Here is a 23,568-nt window from a genome sequence, read left to right as displayed (position 1 = left end):
GAGGAAGCTGCTGGGATGATGACTGAGCTAGGCACTGATCTTTGAATACATTGCAGTGGTTCTCAACCTTCCTAATGCTGCAACCCTTTAATACAGTTCCTCATGTTATGGTGACCCCCAACCATAGATTATTTCATTGCTACTTCATAACTGTAATTTTGCTCCTGTTATGAATTGTATGTAAATATCTGATATGCAGGATTTATCTGATATGTGACCCCCAAAGGGGTCTCGACTCATAGGTTGAGAATCACTGTCTACACAGAATACCATTGGGAGTCATTTTAGCATTAATTTTTTTTTTTTTTTTTGGTTTTTCGAGACAGGGTTTCTCTGTGTAGCTTTGCGCCTTTTCCTGGAACTCACTTGGTAGCCCAGGCTGGCCTCGAACTCACAGAGATCCGCCTGGCTCTGCCTCTCGAGTGCTGGGATTAAAGGCGTGCGCCACCACCGCCTGGCTTAATTTTTTTTTTTTTTTTTTAAGACTAGTATATTTGGTTTTACCCTAGATCCCTGGGCTAGCTCGTCTCTGGTTCTTGGTCACCTAAGCAGTGTCAGTATGGGCTCCATCTCATGGAGTGGGCCTTAGGTCCAATCAGTATTGGTTGGTTACCCCCACATGCTTTGTGGCATCATTGCCCTAGCATATCTTACAGGCAGGACACCATTACAGACCAAAGGGGTTGTGGCTGGCTTGGTGTTTACATTTCCCTTTCGGTAGTGAAGGCTCTATGCAGATACAGCTTGACCTCTTCATGTTCAGTGAGTTGTATAAATGTTGTCTCCAGCAATGGGGCCTTGCTGTCCGTTTGAGGTGAGCAGTCTGTTGTCTTGGCAACAGCCTGGGTTGTTTGGGGATTCCCATGGGAACCCTTTGACCAACAACTCAATTAGATATAATCCAATCCCAGTACTGGAAGCTTCATTTGGTGACAAGAGATGGACAATTGAGATTCTATCTCCCCCATTGTTTGGTGATTTCATTTAGATAATCTTCATATATCTATATATAGATAAATGAAAGCTTCTACTGTATTAGGTTTCCATACCACACCTCAAATGCCCCTTAATTTTAGCGTCTCTCCCTGTATTCCCTCCCTTAACCCCCTCTTCTCTCCCTTTCCCCACAGAGCCTCCTATTCCAACCCTCCCACTCATCCATAATTATATATTCTATTTCCCTTTCCTAATGAGATCTGTACTCTCTGGTCACTCATACTCTTCCTATCCTCTGTGGTCCTATGGATTGTAGCTTGGTTATTGTTGACATAACAGCTAATATCCACATATAAGCAAATGCATCCCATATTTGTCTATGTAGATGTGGCATACCTCACGCAGGATGATTTTTTTTCTACTTCCATACATTTGCCGGTAAATTTTGTGATGTCATTTTTATAACAGCTGAGTAATACTCCATTATGTAAATGTACCACATTTTCTTTATCCATTCTTCTGTCGAGGGATGTCTAGGCTGTTTTCCAATTTCTGGCTATTATGAGTAGAGCAGCAATGAACATGATTGAGCAAGTGCTTCTGTGGTAGGATGAAGCATTCTTTGGGTATATGCCTTGAGGTACGTCCATTACCAGATTCCTGAGGAACTGCCACACTGGTTTCCATAGTGACTGTACAAGTTTGCACTCCTACCAGCAATGAATGACTGTTCTCCTTACTCCACATCTTTGTCAGCATGAGCGGTCACTTATTTTTATTAATCTTAGCCACTGTGACAAGTGTAAGATGAACTCTCAAAGTAGTTTTGATTTTCATTTCCCCAGTAGCTAAGGATGTTGAACATTCCTTTAGTGTTTCTCAGCCATTTGAGTTTCCTTTATTGAGAATTCTCTGTTTAGATTTGTACTCCATTTTTAAATCAGATTATTTGGCTTTTTTTCTCTTGATATCTGGTTTTTTGAGTTCTTTATATATATTTTTTTATATTAGCCCTCTATAGGATGTGGAGTTCTCTTCAATGCCTAAGAGTCTCTCTTCCAACTCCTGCATTCTGTTGGTGAAGCTTGCCTCTGTGGTTCCTGTTCAAGTTCCTAAAATTTTAATTTCCAAATTTCCATCTGTTTGGGTTGTCTTTATTGATTCTATCTCTACTTTCAAGTCTTGAATGATTTTATTCATTTCCTTTCACTGTTCGTCTGTGTTTTCATAGATTTCTTTAAGGGATTTCTTCATTTCCTCTTTAAGGACCTCTATCATATTCATAAAGGCTGATCTAAGGTCTTTTTCTTGTGTTTCATCTATGTTGGAGCACCCAGGGCCTGCTGTGGTCGGGTTGCTGGATTCTGTGAAGACACAGTGTCCTGGCTGTTATTGATTGTGTTTTTTACACTGGCATATATATAGGCCTCTGGGATTGGGAGAATTATAATAATTTTAGCTACTGATATCTTGTCTTTGTTGGGTGGGTATTTTGTTCCTTGGTTTCTGTTTCCTCTCTGGTTCTTAGGAGAGTGTGGTGGCTGTGTGTTGCCTGGAGTCCTGATAGGTGTGGCCACTGGGGGTTCCAGGTAAAATGTGTTTCTGGGTATTAGGAGCTGACACGTAGAAATAGAGATATGTTGGGGTGGGGTAGGGAGTCCACAGGAGGGAGGAAAGTGGGGTGTTTGGCCAGAATCTATTTCTTTCCCTGGGAATCGGGGCAGATAGTGAGGAGAGGCCACAGCAGAAGGTCTGCTGCAGAGCTGGGGATGAGACTAGGCTATTGGATTTGGGAGCAGAAGGAGAGGTGAAGGTCTGCAGTTAGCCTCCTGGCTTCCCTGGTCAGAGTGGCCTGTGGGTTCCCAGGGAGTGCCTGCTGGAGGTAGGCCTGGCACAGTATAGCAAGTTGAGGGTGGGAGGTTAGGAGGGATGGCCAGTGGGATCCATTGGAGATAAGGGATGGGGCAGCAAGTGATCTGCTGCTGAGCAGGGGGTGAAGCTGGGGGACTGGGTTTGGAGGAGCAGAGGGAAAGGTGAAGATGTGCAGTCAGCCTCCTGCTTCCCTGTGTTTCCCTTTTACAGCTGAGGGAATGGAGGCACAGAAGAGTTAAATAACGTCTGTAAGACTTAGTGAATGGCAAGCTGGTATTCAAACCTAAATAGTCTGGGTCATCTGTCCTTTGAGTCTGAGGGATGGAACCCATCATTTGAATTCCTTCTCCTTTCCTGGTTGCCAGCTTCTTTTCCCTCTCTATACACGGAGTGTGGATTTTGCTGAGGTTAAAGATCAGTAATGCAGTCCATCTTTTAGTTGAGGAGAAGGCAGGAAAACAAATGAGCCATTCCTCCACATTTCGAAGAGAAGACTCTGAATGAGATTGCGTAAGGACCTGCGGACATAATTCAGAAGTAAAGAACAGCTGGAGAAGGAGAAGGCAGGCTTCAGGGAATGTAAAACGGCAGCAGAAGCTCTGAGATCAAGTTGAGATTCATCAAGCTGACAGCCACAGCCTGTCTGTGGCTGTAGTTACGAACTGATGAGGTACCGGGACGTGGGCCCAAATGGTCATGTGATGCCAAGCTGGAAGTCAGGTGATGCACCTAGAGTGGCCAGCCTAGAATGATCGACTTTCTATGGAGGGGCAGCTGTAGAGAAGTTTAATGGTGTTGTGGATGGGGAGATGGATCAGATAAACTTTATTTAAAAAAAAAAATCCAGGAGGATTGTTAGGGGTAGATGAAGAGGGTCATGAGACTTCAGATGATTTAAGAATGTTTCAGTGATTTAGGGAAGACCCTGTGTTGCTGGCCTAGGGGTGTATGTGTGTGTGTGTGTGTGTGTGTGTGTGTGTGTGTGTGTGTGTGTGTGTGTGTGTTTGGAAGGGAGGTCTGTCTGGGCAGGAATACAATAACCAGAGACTTAAGTCAATTGTTTGGTGGGAGAGCTTTCAGTTATAGCTTACCCACATACTCTAGTCCCAATGATTCCTGATGATACTGAGAAGCTGGACTGTCATCTGCATTCCATCTTCTGCCCTGGACACACACAGGGATGCGCACTAAGGACCCGGCACCTGCCTTGAATTCCAGCATGCAGGAGGCACAGGCAGACAGGCCTCTGTGAGTTCAAGGCCAGCCTGGTCTACATAGCAACTTCCCCGTCAGCAGAGCTGGCATGCAGTATGGGACAACACAGAGCCTTTCAGCACAGAAGCATCAGCACACAGCCCTACATCTTCACATCCATCTCATACCATCAGCACCCGGGCCCCTACATCTTCACATCCATCTCATACCATCAGCACCCGGGCCCCTACATCTTCACATCCATCTCATACCATCAGCACCCGGGCCCCTACATCTTCACATCCATCTCATACCATTAGCACCCGGGCCCCTACATCTTCACATCCATCTCTTTTCTAGTCAGTACAAGGGAATAGCAGCTGTAGGAAATAGTGAGCTCTTCGGTTTGAGATCCTTTCAGTGTGGCTACATGGAGTCCAATAGGCACACGGATAGACAAATACAGAGCTGACAGTAGTCAACAGCAAAGTCCCACTCCATCATGGATGGCAACCTTTTAGAAGCTGCATCACAGAGTCCCATTTCCACCAGGCTTTTACGTCATATTACTCTAGCATCTCCGAAGATCACTTGTGCTGGGGAGGGAGTAATAGCTGAATCCCCTGCTAAAGACTGTCAATAACTCCGTCGCCATTACCATAGCTTTAGCTACTACTGTGCTGATCTGTTCTGGTTGCCATGGCATCTTGTTCTGCTGGAGGAAAACACCACTGCACAGCACACCCATACCCTACCTCCCTTCTCTTTAATATGAATCAACCCTAGGGAATCACATTTAATTTTCTATGTCCTCTTTACTCTCTAATCCCTTTCAATCTGGGTTTGTCTCCTTGCCACAGTGTTTGTTATGGGTCAGGCTGCAGATGTCCTCAAATGCCATGTGTTAAAAGTTCGGTTTCCAACCTGTAGCATGATTGCAGGCAGTGGAGCCTCAGGAAGCAAGGCCTTGTGGGAAGATGTAAGGTTTCTTGGGGTACTCTCATGGAGGGGGTATTGAGATGTCATGGCTTCCCTCAATCCATTCTCTCTCTCTGCTTCCTGGTTGCAATGGGATGCTGACTAACGCAGACTTAAAACCGTAATTGTCAAAGTCACCCCAAACTCCAGCATTACCCAGTTTAATGGACCTTGGTGCCTCAGTGGCATTTGATAACAGTGACTCTGATTTCTCGGGTCTTGTGACTTCTATCCTTTTGGTTTTCCTCCTCCTCTTCCGACTCTTTCTTGTAAACCTGACCTCTAAGTGATGAAGCCAGTGCTTTATCCTGTCCCAACTTATCTGTCCCTTCTGCAGGTGGCTTCATCCAGTTTCATGGCTTATGCCTTCCAAATGGACACCTTATCACAGAACCTCACTCCTGAGCTCTAGATGTATTCATTCCTATTTATCTCTCCACTTGGGTGTCTGTTAAACACCCAAATCTCATCCACAGGACGGCTTCTTATCTCTCCCCTCCAGTATGCCTGTTCCTCCCTCATAATGCATCATCCTAGGAAATCTGCCATTATTCAATTTGAGCTAACAACCCAGAGATAGTCTCCTCTTTCCCCTTTCCTTTCTGTCCTCTATGTGGCAGCCATGAGTATGTCTGCAGCTGCCAGGAGCACTGGACCATTCCAGACGCTGGGCTCCGAAATCCATCCCTGTGCTCAATGCTGCAGTACTTCCTCCAGACTGCCCCCTGCCGGCAGATGAATGTAGCGCGGACACGCGGACACTAAGGCTGACTCTTGGAGACTTTATACTCTTCTAGCTTGAAGGCTTCTACTGGTTTTTTTCTGAAATTTTCTTTTCTTTTTTCCCTTTTCCTTTCTCTCTCTCTCTCTCTCTCTCTCTCTCTCTCTCTCTCTCTCTCTCTCTCTCTCTCTTTCTTTTTTTCTTTCCGAGATAGGGTTTCTCTGTGTGGTTTTGGTGGCTGTCCTAGATCTCGCTCTGCAGACCAGGCTGGCCTCGAACTCACAGAGATCCACCTGGCTCTGCCTCCCAAGTGCTGGGATTAAAGGCGTGCGTCACCACTGCCCGGCCTGAAACTTTCTTATTTGGTCTCACCCCATAGCCCAGCCTGGCCTGTAACTTAGTATGTAGCTAAGGATGACTTATCACACTTACAATAGCCCTTTTCTTCTCGGCCTCCCCAAGACTGTGTTCACACATGGGAGCCACCGTGTCCAGCTTGAAGCTTTCTTAGAACTGCACCACAGTGCAGCCTTTCCTTCCCTGCCTCCTCAGGGACCACACTTGCAGTCAGTTTACTCTCTCTCAGTTCCTCTCAGATGCCTCGCTCTTATTCCCTCCCAGGTATCTCCTCAATAAGCCTCTTGCACACCTAATCTGATCCTGTTGTCTGATGCTTGCTCAGCGGACCTAAACTAAAACACCATGGTTGATTCACTAGCAGATTTCATGTCGTTTCTTTTTCCTAAGTAAATTAAATGCATGAAGCCATCCACTTTTCTCTGAGGCCATCACAAGTCCGGTAGAAGCGATTACTTCTCTCCTCTAGATTATTACAACAGTTGACTGCTTCGATTTCATACCTTTCCAGTGTATTCTCATTTCAGTACACACACACACACACACACACACACACACACACACACACACACACTGCACACATGCACACAGTGTTACTTTTCTGTTTAAGCCTTGTTAATGGTGTCCTATTGTGCTCAAACTAAGATTTAAACTCTTACTGTGGCCACAGATGTTTAAACTGTGACTTCTACGATGCATTCTGTTGTGCATGCCTGTAATCCCACCACTCAGCAGGAGGATAATGAACTCCAGGCTAGCCTGATCTACATAGCAAAACCTTCTTTCAAAAAAAGAAAAAGAAAATCATGCTTCTAACTAACTCTTCAATTTTGTCTCTCCCACATTGCCCTGTGTCCCAATACTGACCCAGCTTCAAATATATTAGCTTCCTTTCTTTCTACAAATTTCCAAGTTCTGTTGTGCCCCGATGACTTTCCCCTCCATCTCTCTCTTCCCTGAGATATTATTACTGAGTCTCTTCAGAAAGTGAACTCATTCTCATTTTTAGCTTTCAGCTTAAAGTTCCCCTTATCAGTAAGGGAATCTCCGTTCAGATTTCCATCTCAACCCAACACTGCCCTGACTCTGCTCCAAGGTAGCTATCACTCTCTGTAACTATTTTGATCAGTGTCTGTTTCTCCCACTTAAAAAAAAAAAAGGCAAATTATGTATGGCCCATAGGCAGCCATTTTGGTTTTCTACAGCCTATGACCCAAGAATAGATATTACATATTTTAGTGTTACAGAAAAACTTGTACATTTTGAAGAAAAATTTCATGACCCATGCAATACAAAATTCTAATTTCACTTTCTATATAAAGCTGGGCTGCAATAATACTCATTCATTTTTCCATTGTCTATGTCTGCTTTCAAGCCGCATTAGCAGAGTTGATCAGCTATGTTTAAAATACTTGAGAATTTTTTTTCTGACATGATTGGTGATGCAAACCTATGCATGCATCTATGTGGACACATCAAGAGAGGAGTGTTAGGAAAAGACTCACTTTGAATGTGGTGGCGTCATTCCATGGGTTGGGACCCCTGGTAGAATAAAAGAGTAAAAGGAAAGCCAGCAGGGCAACCTTCGTTTTCCCATCCCATGATGTGAACTGTTCTGCCCTGCCACATGGTCCCTGCCATGATGAACTGACACCTTTGAAACTCTGAGCCAAAATCCCCAAGTGTGCCCCCCCCCACACACCATTATTTCTGCCAGGTGTTCTGGTCATAGTGATGAAAAGTACTAGGGTGTAAACTGGTGACACTCTGGACCAGTGCTCCATCCTCAGTGTCTGGTCCCTCCTCTGTGAGGAATCGCAGCACCTTGTCCAAACCTTCCCTGTCTCCCCATCCGCTGCATGGCTGAAGGACAATAGCCTTACTTCTCACTGGCTTCCTTCCTAAGACCTAAGAAAGGGGACGTGAGGGTCTCAGTCCGGACTTGGTGGACAGCCTGGCAAACAGGACTGTCTCATTCATCTCCAAATACCTTGTTCCTTGCACAGGGTAGGGTGCGGTTGGAAGGTGCAAGGACTTTTTGTGGGGTTTATTAGGAAGAAATTAAATAGTTCTGCAAGGGACTTAACTCTGTGCCGGGTGTGCAAGAATGTTGAAGGAATGGTTGTTCCCTCTCCTCAGTTTTCCTTCCTGTAAGAAGAATAAAACTTCCATCTTATTCTGATGGATGAAATCTCCAAAGATCTAATAAAAAAAAATATTTCTAGAAACCAACTACCCACCTTTTACAGTGGTCACAGACTAAAGAGCATTGTGTGAAAAAGCCTTGTAAGCCACAAACTGTGCAAATGGATATACCCAGGTTATATATTTACGAATGGAGCAGCTTTTCCCCTGGGCTAGAAGAAACACATCCTTTTCCGGGAGAGGAAGGACCGAGGCGGGGCCCAGGCTCGCGGGGGGGGGGGGGGATGGTTCTTGGGGGCGTGGCCACCGCCGGCCGGGGGCGGGGCGTACCCGGGGCGTGGCCACCGCCGGCCGGGGGCGGGGCGTACCCGGGGCGGGGCCTCCCTCCCTCCCCTTTCGGGCGCACTGCGCGTCGGGACCGCACGGGGGCGCCGCGGGGTCGCTCCGCTCCACCAGTCGCCGCCGAGCATCCGAGCGGGCGACGGCTTTACTTCCGCGTCCGGCCCCGCGGCGTCGGGCGGCTGCGCCGAGGGCCGGGCGGCCGCAGGTCAGTAGGCGGTCGCCGCTCCGCCCGCCGGTGTGGAGGAGCCGGGCGCCGGGTGGGTGGCGGGCCCCGAAGCCTTAGGGGCGTCCCGAGGGAGGCCCGGCCGCTCCGACGACACACACGGGCGCCTCGGCGTGCAGGCGGGTCCGCCGGCCCGGGAAGGACCCCGGCGGGGCCTGGTGATCCTCGGCTGCCCGGCCCGGGTTTGGTCCGGCTGGTGGCGGAGGGGCGTGAGCCCCCCCCCCCCCCCCTTGAACTGTGTTTCTCAAAAAGTGGAGTCGGCTCGCCGATCCCCGCCTCCCCCAGACTTTCTGAATCAGACCCTGCCGTGGCCGGGGAGTCTGCCTGCCTTTGCGGCACACATCCTCGACGGTTTGGTTGCAGGTGGTCGTGAGGGAACCCTGCCTTCACCGGACATGAGGCCTCCGGGGGTGCATCTGAGCAGTGCCGTCCCCGGGGCTGGCCGGCCTCGTGCTGCGGTCGATCCCCAGAGAGCAGCTGATAGTGAAAGGCCTACATATATCAGGAGCCCCGGAGGTGGCACTGTTAAAGGGGGATGGTCTGTTGGGTGCATCCATGAGAACCTGAAGCTGGTCCCTCAGGTTCACCTGGCTGCCCTGGGTTAGGACTGGCTCCACGGCTTACGAACAGGCAAGTTTGTGTGGACACCGTACACACCAGTGGTTTTTTTTTCCCCCCAGTATTCTCATCTGTCAGTAGGGACAGTAATTCTTGTCTGATAAAGTTTTCCTGTGAATTAGGTAATGTCTGTCCAGTTCTCTTCACAGTGTCTGGTACACACACTGTAAGCATTCAGTAAATGGAAATTGTCGAGAATGACACTGCCCTTGCTTATCTTGAGCTTATGGGGAAAAAAGAAGTGGAGATTAAGCACATGGGGTAAAATCTGTGTAAGAGTTTGTGCGAGGATTCTAACTCTGCATAGAAAGATCTCGCAAGAAACGAGGCTTATCTAGAAACATGAAAAATAGAATTCTAGGGACCAGGTAACTGTGGACAGTGAACCCGCGCTGTCCCATGCCTCATGATTGAATGGACCTTTAGGCAGTAAGAGCCACATCAGTAAGTGGTTTTGGAAGACTGAACCTTGCTGGATTCCTAATGGCTTTTGTCTGTTGGCCTTCCTCAGATTCTAATGGTCTCCTCCCATTTTATTGGCATTTGGTGAAGTTGGTGCCTCTGGGGAAGGATTTTAGTTGATCAGTTAGTAAAACTGAATTGGTATGGATATAGTTGAGTTTGGCAGCCTTTTTTTTTTTTGTTTTTGTTTTTTTTTTGTTTTTCGAGACAGGGTTTCTCTGTGTAGCTTTGCGCCTTTCCTGGGACTCACTTGGTAGCCCAGGCTGGCCTCGAACTCACAGAGATCCGCCTGGCTCTGCCTCCCGAGTGCTGGGATTAAAGGCGTGCGCCACCACCGCCCGGCTTGGCAGCCATTTTAAGACTTGCTCTGAAAGTTTAGATACTTGAGGTTCTCAGTGGCGAGAGTATGTGCTTTCAGCCCATTTCGGGTTTTGTAGAGAACCATAGTCATTTGTTAACAACCTTCAGAATGGATAAAGAAACTTCGAAAAAAACTTCCCCAAATGACTTTGGCCATTTTTAAATGAAAGAGCCGGATGGCTGACAAGCCATCATCTGTAGATGCAGAGCAGTCTGGCTACCTGTATAAATAGAATTCACTTTTGGACATTTTGTTTATTTTGTGTATGTGGGTGTTTTGCCGGCATCTATATCTGTCTGTGGACCATGTGCACTCAGTGACCACAGAGGCCAGAAGAACGTACCAGATCACTTGAAACTGGAGTTAGACAGTTGTGAACCATATGGTGCTGGGAATTGAACCCAGGTCTTCTGCAAGAATAGCCATGTGCTCTCGACCATGGTTCATCCCTCTAGCCCTTAGTACAAATAAAATTCTGATCCCAGTTAATAAATGATATGTTACTTAGTTATATAATTAACCACGATTTAAGAGTTACAGTTATTGGTAATTTCTGCTCTGTTTCCTTAATCTCCAAAGTTTGTCTCAAGTTTCTCAGTGTATACCTTACGGAAAATTTTGTATCATCATGTATAATTTGTCATTTGCTGTATATTTAGTCTGTGCCATGTGCTTTTTATGTGTTACCTTAAGTCTCTGGAGATCTTTGGACCATTGCTGCCTCCATTTTATAGATCAGGAAAGAAGAAAATGAAAATAAGCGATTTATCCCAAAACCCAGAGATTGTAATTGATAAAGCCCTGTGGCTCCCTGTGTTACACACTGATCTCTTCAGTCTAGATGGTTCCTTCAGACTTGTTAACAAGCATGTCTTGCCTTTGCTTTATTTACATGCGCCTGACTATGCACCACCTTGTATTATTCTTTAAACAGTTATCAACTGTGATTTATAATTCCTGTATATTTATAAACCCTCAGACACAAATTTTCCCAACTTAGCAGATTGCAGATATCTTTCATATCACAGGAAATAGAACCTATTTAAACAATATTAAAATGTATTTATCTTGTCCATTTTTTTCTTTTTTTCAGTAAGGTCAGTGATATTTATCCTTTGTTTTCACAGAAGTCTGGGATTGCGATTGTTTCAACGTTTCTGAAAGCTTCAGGCAAAACTTTAGGAGTCCAGGGGGGTGATGGCAGGCCACAAAGCAGAGGAGCTGCTAGATATTCTTCGGCTGAACGTGGGCGGCTGCATCTACACTGCCCGCCGGGAGTCTCTGTGCCGCTTTAAGGACTCCATGCTGGCGTCCATGTTTAGTGGCCGCTTCCCTCTTAAAACAGATGAATCCGGTAAATGTCTAAAGTCTGGAGCATGAATGTGAATATTCATTCAAGTGGGGGTCTCTTTTCAATTCCTTTTGATTTTCTTAATTGTGCTAGAATGTCCTGTATTAGCCTATTAATCACTGAGATCATTAGGGCTGTATGGAGAGTCACTAAGTACGTAGAGAAGTTAAATAACAGTTTCTAAAGTCAGTGGTACCGCTCTTGAACATTGACAAAGAAGTGAGGTGTTATAAAGGCCAGCCATGATCTTATTATGGGGATGACTATGTTTGGAAAGTTGTTACTTCCATGTGACATTCTGGGCGATGCTACTGAGGCTGACTATATGCCAGCTTCTCTCAGTGTTCTTCAAGGAAGAAAAAGTGTTTCCCCGGAGAAGCAGCTATCCTCACAGCTGCAGAACAGCCATTGTAGAGTCAGTGTCCCACGCCAGGCTGGGTCCAGCCATGTTCGTTTGTGTGAGCTGATGTGCATGGTCGGAAAATCGTGAGTTCAGATTGTGGGCCGGTCAGGAGCAGAGAACCCAAACTGACGACCTGCACCATTGTCTTGGAACTGTTTTCCAGGGGCGTGTATTATTGACCGCGATGGACATTTATTTAAATACATCTTGGATTATCTCCACGGAGAAGTTCAGATCCCCCCGGATGAGAAGACTCGAGCCGCCTTGCAGGAAGAGGCCGATTATTTTGGCATCCCTTATCCGTACAGCTTGTCTGACCACTTGGCCAATGAAATGGAGACATATTCTTTAAGGTCAAATATAGAACTTAAAAAGGTCTTGGCATTTTCTCAAGTTTTAAAATACATATTTATTATGCACAAAGCAGTATGTTATTTTGCATAGTTTGTGATGTCACATATATCGAGCATGAGGCAGTTTGTAATCATTTTTTAACATGTTTCTTAATTACTCCTACTCATGTTTAAAGGCCAAAATTAATTCTAGGAAAAAAGCTTTATTAAGTTTATGTACCTCGCCGGGCGGTGGTGACGCACGCCTTTAATCCCAGCACTCGGGAGGCAGAGCCAGGTGGATCTCTGTGAGTTCAAGGCCAGCCTGGTCTACCAAGTGAGTTCCAGGACAGGCACAAAGCTACACAGAGAAACCCTGTCTCGAAAAAAAACCAAAAAAAAAAGTTTATGTACCTCACTGAAGATGTAACACTTTTGATTCTTTTTAATAGAACTATTCTTCTGAAGTTGTTATTTTGGGACAGGGTCTCACTATGTAGTCCTGGCTGACTTGGAACTGGCTTTGTCGATCAGGCTGGCCTTGAACTCATAACAGATCCATCTGCCTCTGCTTCCTGAGTGCTGGGATTAAAGGTGCATACCACTACACTTGGTTTCTGAAGTTCTTTTTAAACTATAGAAATACTATCATTAATGAGGGTATGATAGTATTATTTCATTTACTAAGATAAACTTGTTTTTGAAAGAATTGTTCTGCTAAAAATAAACGCTTACCTGACTTAGTGAGTGTAGCAGTTTGTCTTAAGGCATGCTGAGTTCACTTTCAGATCAGCAAATCTTTATAAAAGGACATTTTTATTTTATATTGCATTTTAAAGATCTTCACATGACTTGAGAAGCTTTATTATCTATGTCCTGTTAATGGGGGTTGTATTTGTTGCTACTTAGCACTTATATAAGAACATTATTTCTGTTGTCAGTTGTTGATCCTGAAAATTGATAGGAGCTGATTTGAGCTGTAGGTTTTGGTGTCAGTTCAGGAAGCAAACTGATGGATGGTCGGTTATTAGGAGTGCAGCACAAAATCCCCTTTAGGAATTTTTTTTTGGGGGTGTATGGATTCTGCTATTGATGTTTCATACATTTAATTGCCAAGTGAGAGTCTTGATAATGCAACTTACCAACCTGCAGAATAGGGCTAAAAAAGCCTTGCCTGAAGATTAGAGAGGGTTAGCATTCATCTTAGAGTCCCCCGCTCTATAGTCTTTGGCTCCTGATTTGTATTAAAAAAGGATAAAGTGTGCCTGCATTTATTCCAACAGCCAAAACCCATTTATTTCAAATGTTGTGGCACGTATGGCATTGTAAAGGAGTCCAGCTCTTGCCCTAGAAGAGTTTATATGTAATTTGGAATTCTTTTTTTTTTTTTTTTTTTTTTTTTTTTTTTGGTTTTTCGAGACAGGGTTTCTCTGTGTAGCTTTGTGCCTTTCCTGGAACTCACTTGGTAGCCCAGGCTGGCCTCGAACTCACAGAGATCCGCCTGGCTCTGCCTCCCGAGTGCTGGGATTAAAGGCGTGCGCCACCACCGCCCGGCCATAATTTGGAATTCTTATAGGTGCACACATAAGATCACCAGAGGAGTTATTTAGCAGTATTAAATGAAAGTGCAAGCCACGTGAGGACCCTAGCTTCCTTACTGAGTAGGTAAGCGGTAGGCCTCATCTTCATGTCCCCTGCTCTCCCAGACACTAAGGATCTATCAGTAGACACAGCAGACGAAGATGAATATCCTGAATGTGTTTAGGACAGCAGTGCCGTTTCTCACAGGGAAGGCCTCTGCCGCAGTCCTGGGAGGAGCCCCGTGTTCTGTGTTCCTGGTGCTGTCACAGCTGGACTTAGTTCTCGGTGTGCTGATAGCTCAGTTGTGTCTGGCTCTGCGTTCGCTATGAACTCCTAGTATTTGGACTATCCCTCTTCTTCACTCCAGGACCTAAGAGTACTCAGGAGAGAGTGGGTGCTTACTATGAATGAATGACTTGAGTGTGTAAATGCCAGATGAGTTCAGACACTGCTGGGCCTCGCCATAGCGGCCTTCCAGTGTAGAAGAACGAGTTCATTTGATTAACCCGAAGTTGGAATTTGGAGTTGAAAATTAGGACCAGCGGTGGGGCCAGCTAATAGGAAGAAAAACGGAGGTCAAGTGAGACGTTTGAGAAAACAGTCCAGTGAGGAAAGCGAAGATCTCACTTTCAGTTGTTATATGAAGATTGTGAAATTAGAAGTGGTGATGGCAAACCAAAGAAGAGCTCAGAGAGAAATTCTGTCTGGAAAGTATTCTCTCTAAATGAAAGTTACTGAGATTTTTGTTGTTGTTACAAAGAAAAAAAAACCTCCCCTAATTAATTCATTTATGATTTATGTTTATAGACTAAGTTAAAATTTATGATCTTTTTATTTCTCTTTATGACCAACTCAAAATTTAGCTTTACATGAAAGTAATATAGCACATTTATCTTTTGTTCCATAATTAAATCTAAGTTTATATATATATATATGTATGTATGTATTTGCTTTAGGCTTTAACAGACTTCTGTGATTCATACGGCTTAGTCTGCAATAAACCAACAGTTTGGGTTCTCCACTACCTTAACACATCTGGTGCGAGCTGTGAGAGCAGAATTATTGGTGTCTATGCTACAAAAACTGATGGGACAGATGCCATTGATAAGCAGCTGGGAGGGAGAATTCACAGTAAAAGCATTTTCAAAAGGTATGTTCAGCTACAGATGTGAAAAAGAACAAAACCAAGTCTTTAAGAATTGTTACTGTGTGAACTGCTGTGCGAGACAAGAGGCTGTGGGCCTGGCTCGGTGCACAGAGCCCTCAAAGCTGTGGGGTGGCGCTTCTGGTGCGGGTGAGCATTAAACCCTTGCACGGAGACATTGGTCCCGGCCTTTTGCCGGATCGAGAACAGTGGTTCTCAGTGCCATGAGCCTCAAGTCCCATGATAGATAGGCCTTTATAGAGTGAAGAGGAAGAAAAGCCGTAAGCCTAATATCTCCTCTAAGCACAGTGTGGGCAAAGCGCTAGCCTAGAGTCACCAGGCCCACAGAGTGACCCAGGGCCAGACTGTGCCTTGTGTCTGTCCCTTTCAGGGTTAGGCTTCTATGACTTGGACATGTTAAATTCTTTTTTTTTTTTTTTTTTTTTTTGGTTTTTCGAGACAGGGTTTCCCTGTGTAGCTTTGTGCCTTTCCTGGAACTCACTTGGTAGCCCAGGCTGGCCTTGAACTCATAGAGATCAGCCTGCCTCTGCCTCCCAAGTGCTGGGATTAAAGGCGTGCGCCATTACTGCCCGGCACATGTTAAATTCTTACAAGTTGTTGTCTTATTACAGGCCTGTAATATTATTTGTACCGATAAAGTCACTTAACATATTTTCTATCTTCTGTACGTTCTATGAGAGTGAAGTGGGTCACATACTAGTCACTGATCCATAGCCATATAAAGCTTGCTTTCAGAAGACAGAAGTGCTGTTGCTTCTGGATCTTTCCAGGCAACAATGTTTCTGCAAACGACATCTAAGCACCTGGCGTGATGCAAGGAAAATGGCATCCAAGTTGGATCTTTTGTAATTAGAGTTAGTTGGTTTTGTTTTTTTGGCTTTTTGTTTGTTTGTTTTCAAACAGAGTGGCCTGGAACACAGAGATCTGCCTGCCTCTGCCTCCTGGAGTGCTGGGAGTAAAGGCGTGCACCACTATATATATATAAAATTTAAAAAATATATTAATATATTTTCATAATGTGGAATTGACAAATACTACCATGAAAAGGAGATCATATTTATATTAGACTATGATGTGATTTATGAGTGCACACCTAAGCTTAGGGTCATAGAGGAACAACTTGGTGCTTAGATATTTTTTAACTTGATTATCAAGTATTTATTGAGCATATGTTAACTGGATATAAATAGACACATTTATACATAAATAGTAGATTTTTATTACATTTTTGCAATGTTTCTAGAGAGGCGGGAAATAATGTTCAGTACATTTGGAGCTATTACTCCGTAGCTGAGTTGAAGAAAATGATGGATGCCTTTGATGCCTGGGAAGGAAAAGGTACAGTACAATTCTTTCGTTTCATGGACACAGGTGTACTTCTCTCTCTTTTTTTTTCTGAGACAAGGTCTTCTGCTGTAGCTCAGGCTGGCCTGGAGTGTACCTTATAGCCTAGTGCAGCTAGCCTGGGACTTGGGGCTAGCCTGCTCTGCCCCTCAAGTGCTGGGATTATAGCCTTGCCTTACCATGCGTCAATCCCCCAAACATAAAGTAAGAGTAAATGTGGCGTCTCTTTCTTTCTCCACAGCCCTTGTTTCGTCCTCCCCCCTTCCTCCACCCTCTCTTTCTAGGAGTACACTTTTAGTGTGTCAGCTGTCTGTCATCGTAAGGTGACATCAAGGCAGTTTGTTTTCAAGTCTTCCACCCATGCATGAGTTACTAGATACTGTTGTCTGTTTATAACTCAGTGATGTCGTATGGTTCTCCTTGTGCGTACTTAATGCAATAGGAGTTTATTTAGACCTGCAGAATAGCTGGCAGCACTCTAAGAAGTGTGCTTCTAACCTGAGCGCAAGATGTAAGCAGAGGAGGCTGGTGACGTGGCTCAGCAGGTAAAGCTGCATTTCACCAAGCCGGATGACCCCAGTTTTACTCCTGGAAGCCACACGGTGGAAGGACAGAACCGACTCCTGTGACTTGCCCTCTGACCCCAAGGGTAGACCCTGCCATGTCCATGTCTGCACAAAATAAAATAAATGTTGATAAAAAAGGAGAACAAATGAACAAAGACTGGAATTGATTGGACATGTGGCTCACTCCTGTGTGCTCAGCACTAAGGAGGCTGAGGAAGGAGGCTCACTGAGTTCAAGGCTAGCCTGGGCTATATAGTGAGTTTTAGAGCAATCTGGTTTAGATAGCTAGACTCTGTTTGAAAACAAACAACTAAAAGTATTGAGTTGAAAATGAACTGATGCATCCTGAATTATCATTCTGGGTTTTGGATTGGAGTGATTTTGATTTTCTGTGTGGGGGTTGGTTCTGGGGATCTAACCTAAGGGCTTCATGTTCATAAGGTAAGCTCTCTCCCAACTGAGCTGTGTCCCCAGCCCTTGATTTTCATATATCTACTTTTCTAGATTTTCCAGGTTATGTTCAATGAATGTGAATCATTTATAGGTAGGAAAGAAAAGGTTATAGTTGAGGATGGTAACTCCAGCCTGTAGTCCCAGCACTGGGAGACAAAGGCAGGAGGATTGCTAGCTCGAGGCTAGCCTACTGGACTGTGTAGCAGTAAGCTATCTCAGAACACCAGCGTTAAAATAAGTTGCTTAAACTAGTTGTAGGGACACATCCCACAAGAGAATACTACTCAGCAGTGATACACACGTGCACCATGTTTATATAATCAGTGGGGACAAATCTTGATAGAGCACATTGAAGACACCAGGCACAAGTGTGACTGTTCTGTGACCCGTTTCTGTGACATTCTAGAGAAGTCAAAACTAGCACTAGAAGGGAAAGCACCGACTCAGAAGTGGTATGAGGAAACTTGTAGCGTGACAGATGAAATTCATTGAACTGTGTCCCTTAAAAAATGAATTTTATTTTATGTAAATTTTATCATAAATTTGACTTGAAAAGCCAGGCTAACTTAATGGACCACGTTTAGGAATACTTTTGTAGCAGAAAATATAGTTTTGGGAATAGTAGTCAAGTAGTTCTAGTGTTGGCCTTAATGAGGGTCCATGAGTTCTTGAGTATTAGATAGATCTGTTTATATAAAATTTTATATGCCCAGTTTACTAAGGTAGTCATGTTTACCAGAACTTTAATGCTTGAAAAAGACACTGATCTCGTTCTGAGGACTTGAGTTATTAATGTAAAAAATAAAGCAATTTTGTATTGAAGATTATTCTTTAGCTATTTTTTGTGTGTATAATTTTTATGTGTTTTTGAGTAAAGTCACATGATGTGGAAAGAACTGGTTTAGAATGTATATGTACCGGTGGCATTTGCTGCATGTGACCTGTTCCACAACCACCAGCTGTCCTAGTTCCAAAACATTTCGTCATCTCAGAGGGAACCCCAATGCTCCACACTCTCTTGCAGCCCCTTCCAACCCTGGTCTGCTTTCTGTCAAAGTGGATTTACCTGTCCTGGACGTTTCATATAAATGGGATCATAAAATATGTGTCCTTTTACATCTGACTTCTTTTACTTAGTATAATACCTTTGAGGCCCATAAGAATACATTTTTAAACTTTGAATCAAATTTAAAAAAATAGAATGAACTCAGCTAAATTCTTGGCTTAATTTATTAGCTGAGATTATTCTTGTTTAAAGGTTTGTTTTATGTTTTATTTGTGTGTGTTCCCACATGTGTGCATGTATCTGTAGAGACCAAAAAGGGTTGTCAGATTCCACCTGAGCTGGAGTTCCAGGCATTTGTGAGCCACTTGAAATGGGTGTTGTGACCTTGCTACAGTCCCCTTCACGAGCAGCAAGTGCTGTTAACTACTGAGCCGTGTCTGGTGACAGTGGCTTGCAAGGTCTTTCACAAATAGATGCAGTTGGTGGTCACAGTAGCCCAATGCAGCAGACAATGCAGTGGAACCAGCATTGTATACGTCCTTTGCACCTTTAACCAACACTGCAACTGTTTGTAAAGCCCCGGAGATTTTCGGAGTGCTTAACCTGTTCTAAGCATTTCATGTTTATTAACTTATTTAATGATCCAGCAGCCATGCGGGGTATGTACTGTGATAATTAGCATTTCACCGAGGAAAGGAAACTTCGCATGAGAACATAACTTTCCCAAGGCCACATTAGTGAGTGACAAAGTGGGATTTAGACACCGGGTCAGAGCCTGTGCCTTAACCAGCATACACGCAGTCACTTGAGCAACCATAGAGTCCTGGTTTGCAGCCAGCTCTTCTTGGACCCAGCTCATGAGCTGTACCACTCTACTGCCCGGGAGCCACCGGTAAGAACTTCCTGTTAGTGTTGTGCACACCTCCATCCATCACCCGAGAGGAACAAGCTACAGACAGCTTCTGGGCAGTCTTAGATGACACAGTGTTTCCCCAGGGCTCTCTTAATTATCTTTTTATCTTCAAGGTGTAAGCTACTGGCGTGTGCCCCATGAGCTCATAGAGTGTTGGACTCTGGAAGAGCGGCCTTTACACGGAAGCCTGCGTCATATGGCCCCCATCCGAAAGAGGTCATGTGTGATTCTATTTTGTTTTCAAATCTGTGGTTGATATTTTTGTGGTCATCATGAAGGGGAAATGAATAATAACTCTTGACTTTACTAAGCTTATTAATCACCTACCTGAATATTCTACATTATCATCGAAATAATGATCTCAATAAATTAAAAAGTTACCAAAATGTTGAAAAGGTCTGGTTGTGGATGTGAAGTATGCTCTTGTTAGGAGAAATGGCTATAGGAAGGTGGTAGACACTGGAAATGCTGTGGTAGGCATTTCCCACCACAGAAGTGAAATCCCAGGCTTTCTTGGCAGTAGTCAAAAGTCCGCATAGGCTTAGTTCTTGACATTTCCTATGGCTTCTGAATTCTTTTCTTTTTTTCCCTTTTCTTTTGTTTCCACAAATAGCGTTTTTCTTTGGTAATATTTTATTAGCGTTAACCTCACTCCATGGCTGTGTCTTCAGCTGTGTCTGAAGTGCATATAAAATTGCATTTCTGTTTTAATGTCTCCGTTTTATCCATAGCATTAGGTGGTCGTGATTCCTGATCACTTGTTCTGAATTTGATTCAGAACTGGAATTTCAAACTTGCTTTCCGACTTTTGCCCTCTGGATTGTCCAAAGAAATGAAGAGAATTTGATGCGGTTTTTAGTAACCATCTCTTTGCAACATTCTATTTTTTTAAAGGACACTAATTGCATTATCATTCTGTAATTCAACCAGCAGCAAATGCTGAGCCTAGAGCAGTCGTTCTCAACTGGGAAGGATTTTTGATGTACTCTTCCCTCCCTGAAATATTTAACGATGTTTGGAGTTTTTTGGGTGTGCTCTGTGGGAAGGTGGATGCTACTGATGTCTTGTGGATAGAGGCCAGGGATACTGCACATATCCTACTGGCCGCTTCCCCCAAGCAAAGAATCCTTGCACTGACACTTGCACTTGCACTCTCCAAGGTGGAGAGACCTTGGTACAGAGTCTAGTTACATAGACAGGAAACAAGGCAGACAGGGATGGCTGATGGTGACCTCCCTCTTTGTCAATGATCTTTTCTCTGGGATTTTAGGAAGCATCATTTTGGATGTATAGACAGAATAATGAAAGTGATGTGTAAGTATGTTCAGTAGTACTTTAAAGTTGAGTACATTATGTTAGCATTCTTTGCTGTGTATGGAAATGTTCATAAAACTAGGCTAGGACTCTGTTTCCAAGGACAAGTGTTCACAGTGCTGCAGTTGCTTCTAGCTGCCCCCACCCTACCCCTGGAATACTGTGGAGAGGAAGTGCACTCGGCTCCTGCTCCCCATGTGTTCAGAAGTGTCTTAGGTCAGGTATCCAGTGGAAAACCAGGGCAGAACAGGCAAGATTGTTACCGTTTTAAGGTCAAGTTTGGCAGTGTTTTCCGTTTATAATGAATGGTCGACTCAGTTCAGGACTTTGAGTAATTTGTTCAGTACTGTTCATATTCAAAATACTTACCTTTAGAATGGACTTGACTGTTCTAGCAAGACCTCAAATGTCAGGACAGGGTGACTGGCAAATACAGCTGTAGCAGTTGGCACGGGTGCCCACAGCTGAGGCCCTCCAGTCCTTCCTCTGTCGGCAGGGATCTTAAAGCTCAACTCGGAGACTAGCATTTATGTGGCTGTGAAGCCCCTTTTCTTGTTAGTGAGCTTGTAAATTCTGCAGTTCTTGGGGGAAAAAAAAGCACTGAGTATTCTTGATTCTTGTGTGGATCACAGCAGAACTCTTGGGAACAGGTGATATGTAGTCCAGTTCTTAATCAGCACTCCAGACTCTCACTGGTTGAATTGTGTGTGATTTGAAGATACAGATTGTGAAGCCGTTGAAACTGTCTCTAGCAAATGTCACTTCACAGTTGACCTTGGTGGGGATGAGAGACGAGGTGGGTTTCTGTCTATAATGCTGTCCGTACTTACTGCCTTTTTGTTAAGCCTGAGTGTGAACTTTGGAGACAAAGAGAAAGTGCTGAAACAGGATGCTTCTGTGTTTGCAGGCGGCTGCTGACCCTCAGGGAAGAGGATGAAGGTGTGAACTGTAAGACTGGTCCTAAGCCGGTCAGGTTTTTGGGTCCTTCCACAAGCACCCAAATTAAAGTCAAGAACTCTGCTTCTGTGAGAGTGTCACCTATCAGTGCTGCCCAGATCTCCTCTCAGGCCACAGCAAACCGGTCTCAAAGAGGCAGCTATGGAAAGGCAGCCCAGTGCTCTGTGGCTACGGGGACATCTGGGCATGCTCCCACTTCCCCTCATGCCCACAGTGCTGAGAACCAAGCCACACAGCCACCGCCAGCCAAGGTGCTCCTCTCTGAGAAGAAGTCTCCGCCCCACCGAGTGATCAAGCTGAGGAGGACTCCACTGTGTGTGGGGCCTTCCCTGCCCACCCCCTCAGCAGGGAGCCAGGCTGGCTTCCCCCAGCAGCCTTCTCCAGAGGCTTCCATGGCTTCGGGTATGCGGACTGAGTCCAGGGAAGACCAGCCTGATGGATAAAGTGGACTGGAAACTGCCTGTCTGTCCTGCAGCTTCCAGTGTGCTGATTTCAACAAGTGAGCTCTGTTCTTGTCGGCAGAAGGGAAAACTCATGTGGATGTTGAGGATTATTACAGGAAAAGTAAATTAATTCCATGATGTGGGAGTGGAGGAGGAGACTCGGTGCTTGCCATACTACTTAGTGTTTTCCTAAGGTTGTGTGCAGGTTGGTTTCTAGTTTTTAATTTTAAGCTTTATTTAAATGGTTAATCACTAGAGACGTTCCCCTTTTTTGCAGTGATATTGGCCACTTCTGTAATGTTGCTCCTGTAGTCCAAGGGTAGGAGTGAGGCCTGGCAGATGAGTTCCTGTAGATGGAGAGAGGGACCAGTGCTGGCCGCACTGTATAGTGGCCAGGAGAGTCTCCGAGGGAATGTGTCCTCAAGCTGCTCACAGTTGCTTATTCTCCAAAGACAACAGATGACGGGACAAGGGAAAGAATATAGTTAAAGACAGCCTTGGACACACTTGACCGGCCATCTTCTTTCCTGGGTTGGCTCTTCACCTAGATCCATTAGCAGATGTGTCTTCAGACACCACAAGGGGTACATGTGGTGAGAGCTGTAGAATGGACTTGGGAATGGTTCAAATTTTAATTTGAATAGTGAAGTGTTGAAGTGCTTTGAAAAAGAGAAGTTAAATAAGTTTAACTTTTTAACTCAAGTTAATTTGTTCTTAGAAGTGACCATTGAAGAGTCCTTCTGATTATACACTATGTTTTATGCATACACTTTCCATATAACTTGAATTTCATATTTTTAAACAAAATATTTTGATTAATCCTCTATTTTTTCATGACCATTGAATTGGATGTGCTTACTCTTATATATTATGTTTGGTAATTGGATTGTACATTTCTGCTTTTCATGAGCACTGTGCCTCAGTGTTTTAAAGATGGTTCATTGGGTAGTGTGCTCCTTACTCAGATCCTGGGCATGTACTTGTATTGCTTTGAAAAAGTGAGGCAGGTATACTCATGATGTTTTCTTTTAAATAAATAAAACGTTTCCACAAAAAGGTGACATTTTCTGTGACTTATTTAAACTTGGTATTCTGCAATAGTTGAGAGCTTACTAATTTATATAGGGTTTCTATTCCTGTTTCCAGAATTACTTTGTCTTGCTAATCCATGAAATAATAAAACCAACTTTGAATAAATATACTGGTGCCTTTCTAAGAAGGTGGTTTAGCTGAGTAAGAAGGCTTTTAACTGAAGATCCATAATGACATCCTGGGATATACAAGCTATTTTAGAGAACTCGGGCAACTTGAAAAATTAAAAGTGAGTGAGTTCTTGGGACTACCAATTTGGATATTACACTTATTATTTGATCTAGGATATTTTGAAGTGCTAATTTATATATAAGAAAAAAATGTACTAATGCACATAAAATGCATGTTTTGTATCAAAGACTATTGGGGTCCAGCCCCTCTAGAGTCTTTTCCCAGAGTTCCAGAAGAGATGCTACCAGTGGCCAATTAATTAATTGGA

General features: G+C 44.3%; 1 protein-coding gene across 3 annotated transcripts; it reads left to right on the top strand.

Annotated features, from left to right (window-relative positions):
* Positions 1-8,621: 8,621 nt before the first annotated feature.
* Positions 8,622-23,098, top strand: Kctd18 (potassium channel tetramerization domain containing 18). 3 transcript variants are annotated; one of them, XM_052749501.1, is made up of 7 exons: positions 8,622-8,750; positions 11,337-11,563; positions 12,127-12,338; positions 14,833-15,026; positions 16,285-16,379; positions 19,437-19,539; positions 21,545-23,098. In XM_052749501.1, the coding sequence occupies exons 2-7, from the start codon at positions 11,407-11,409 to the stop codon at positions 22,035-22,037; spliced, it is 1,254 nt and encodes a 417-aa protein (XP_052605461.1). In that variant the 5' UTR covers positions 8,622-8,750; positions 11,337-11,406; the 3' UTR covers positions 22,038-23,098. The 3 variants fall into 3 exon arrangements, with proteins under 3 accessions (XP_052605461.1, XP_052605462.1, XP_052605463.1); XM_052749502.1 differs by lacking the exon at positions 8,622-8,750 and having other exon boundaries at positions 10,198-11,563; XM_052749503.1 differs by lacking the exons at positions 8,622-8,750; positions 11,337-11,563 and having other exon boundaries at positions 12,203-12,316.
* The last annotated feature ends 470 nt before the right edge of the window (positions 23,099-23,568 follow it).

The sequence above is a fragment of the Peromyscus californicus genome, unplaced genomic scaffold (assembly GCF_007827085.1).
Source record: "Peromyscus californicus insignis strain IS unplaced genomic scaffold, ASM782708v3 Scaffold_21__1_contigs__length_65335640, whole genome shotgun sequence".
In the NCBI taxonomy this organism is placed as follows: Eukaryota; Metazoa; Chordata; class Mammalia; order Rodentia; family Cricetidae; genus Peromyscus; species Peromyscus californicus.
The sequence above is the reverse complement of the archived record's forward strand: the minus strand, read 5'-3'. Positions and strand labels throughout refer to the sequence as shown.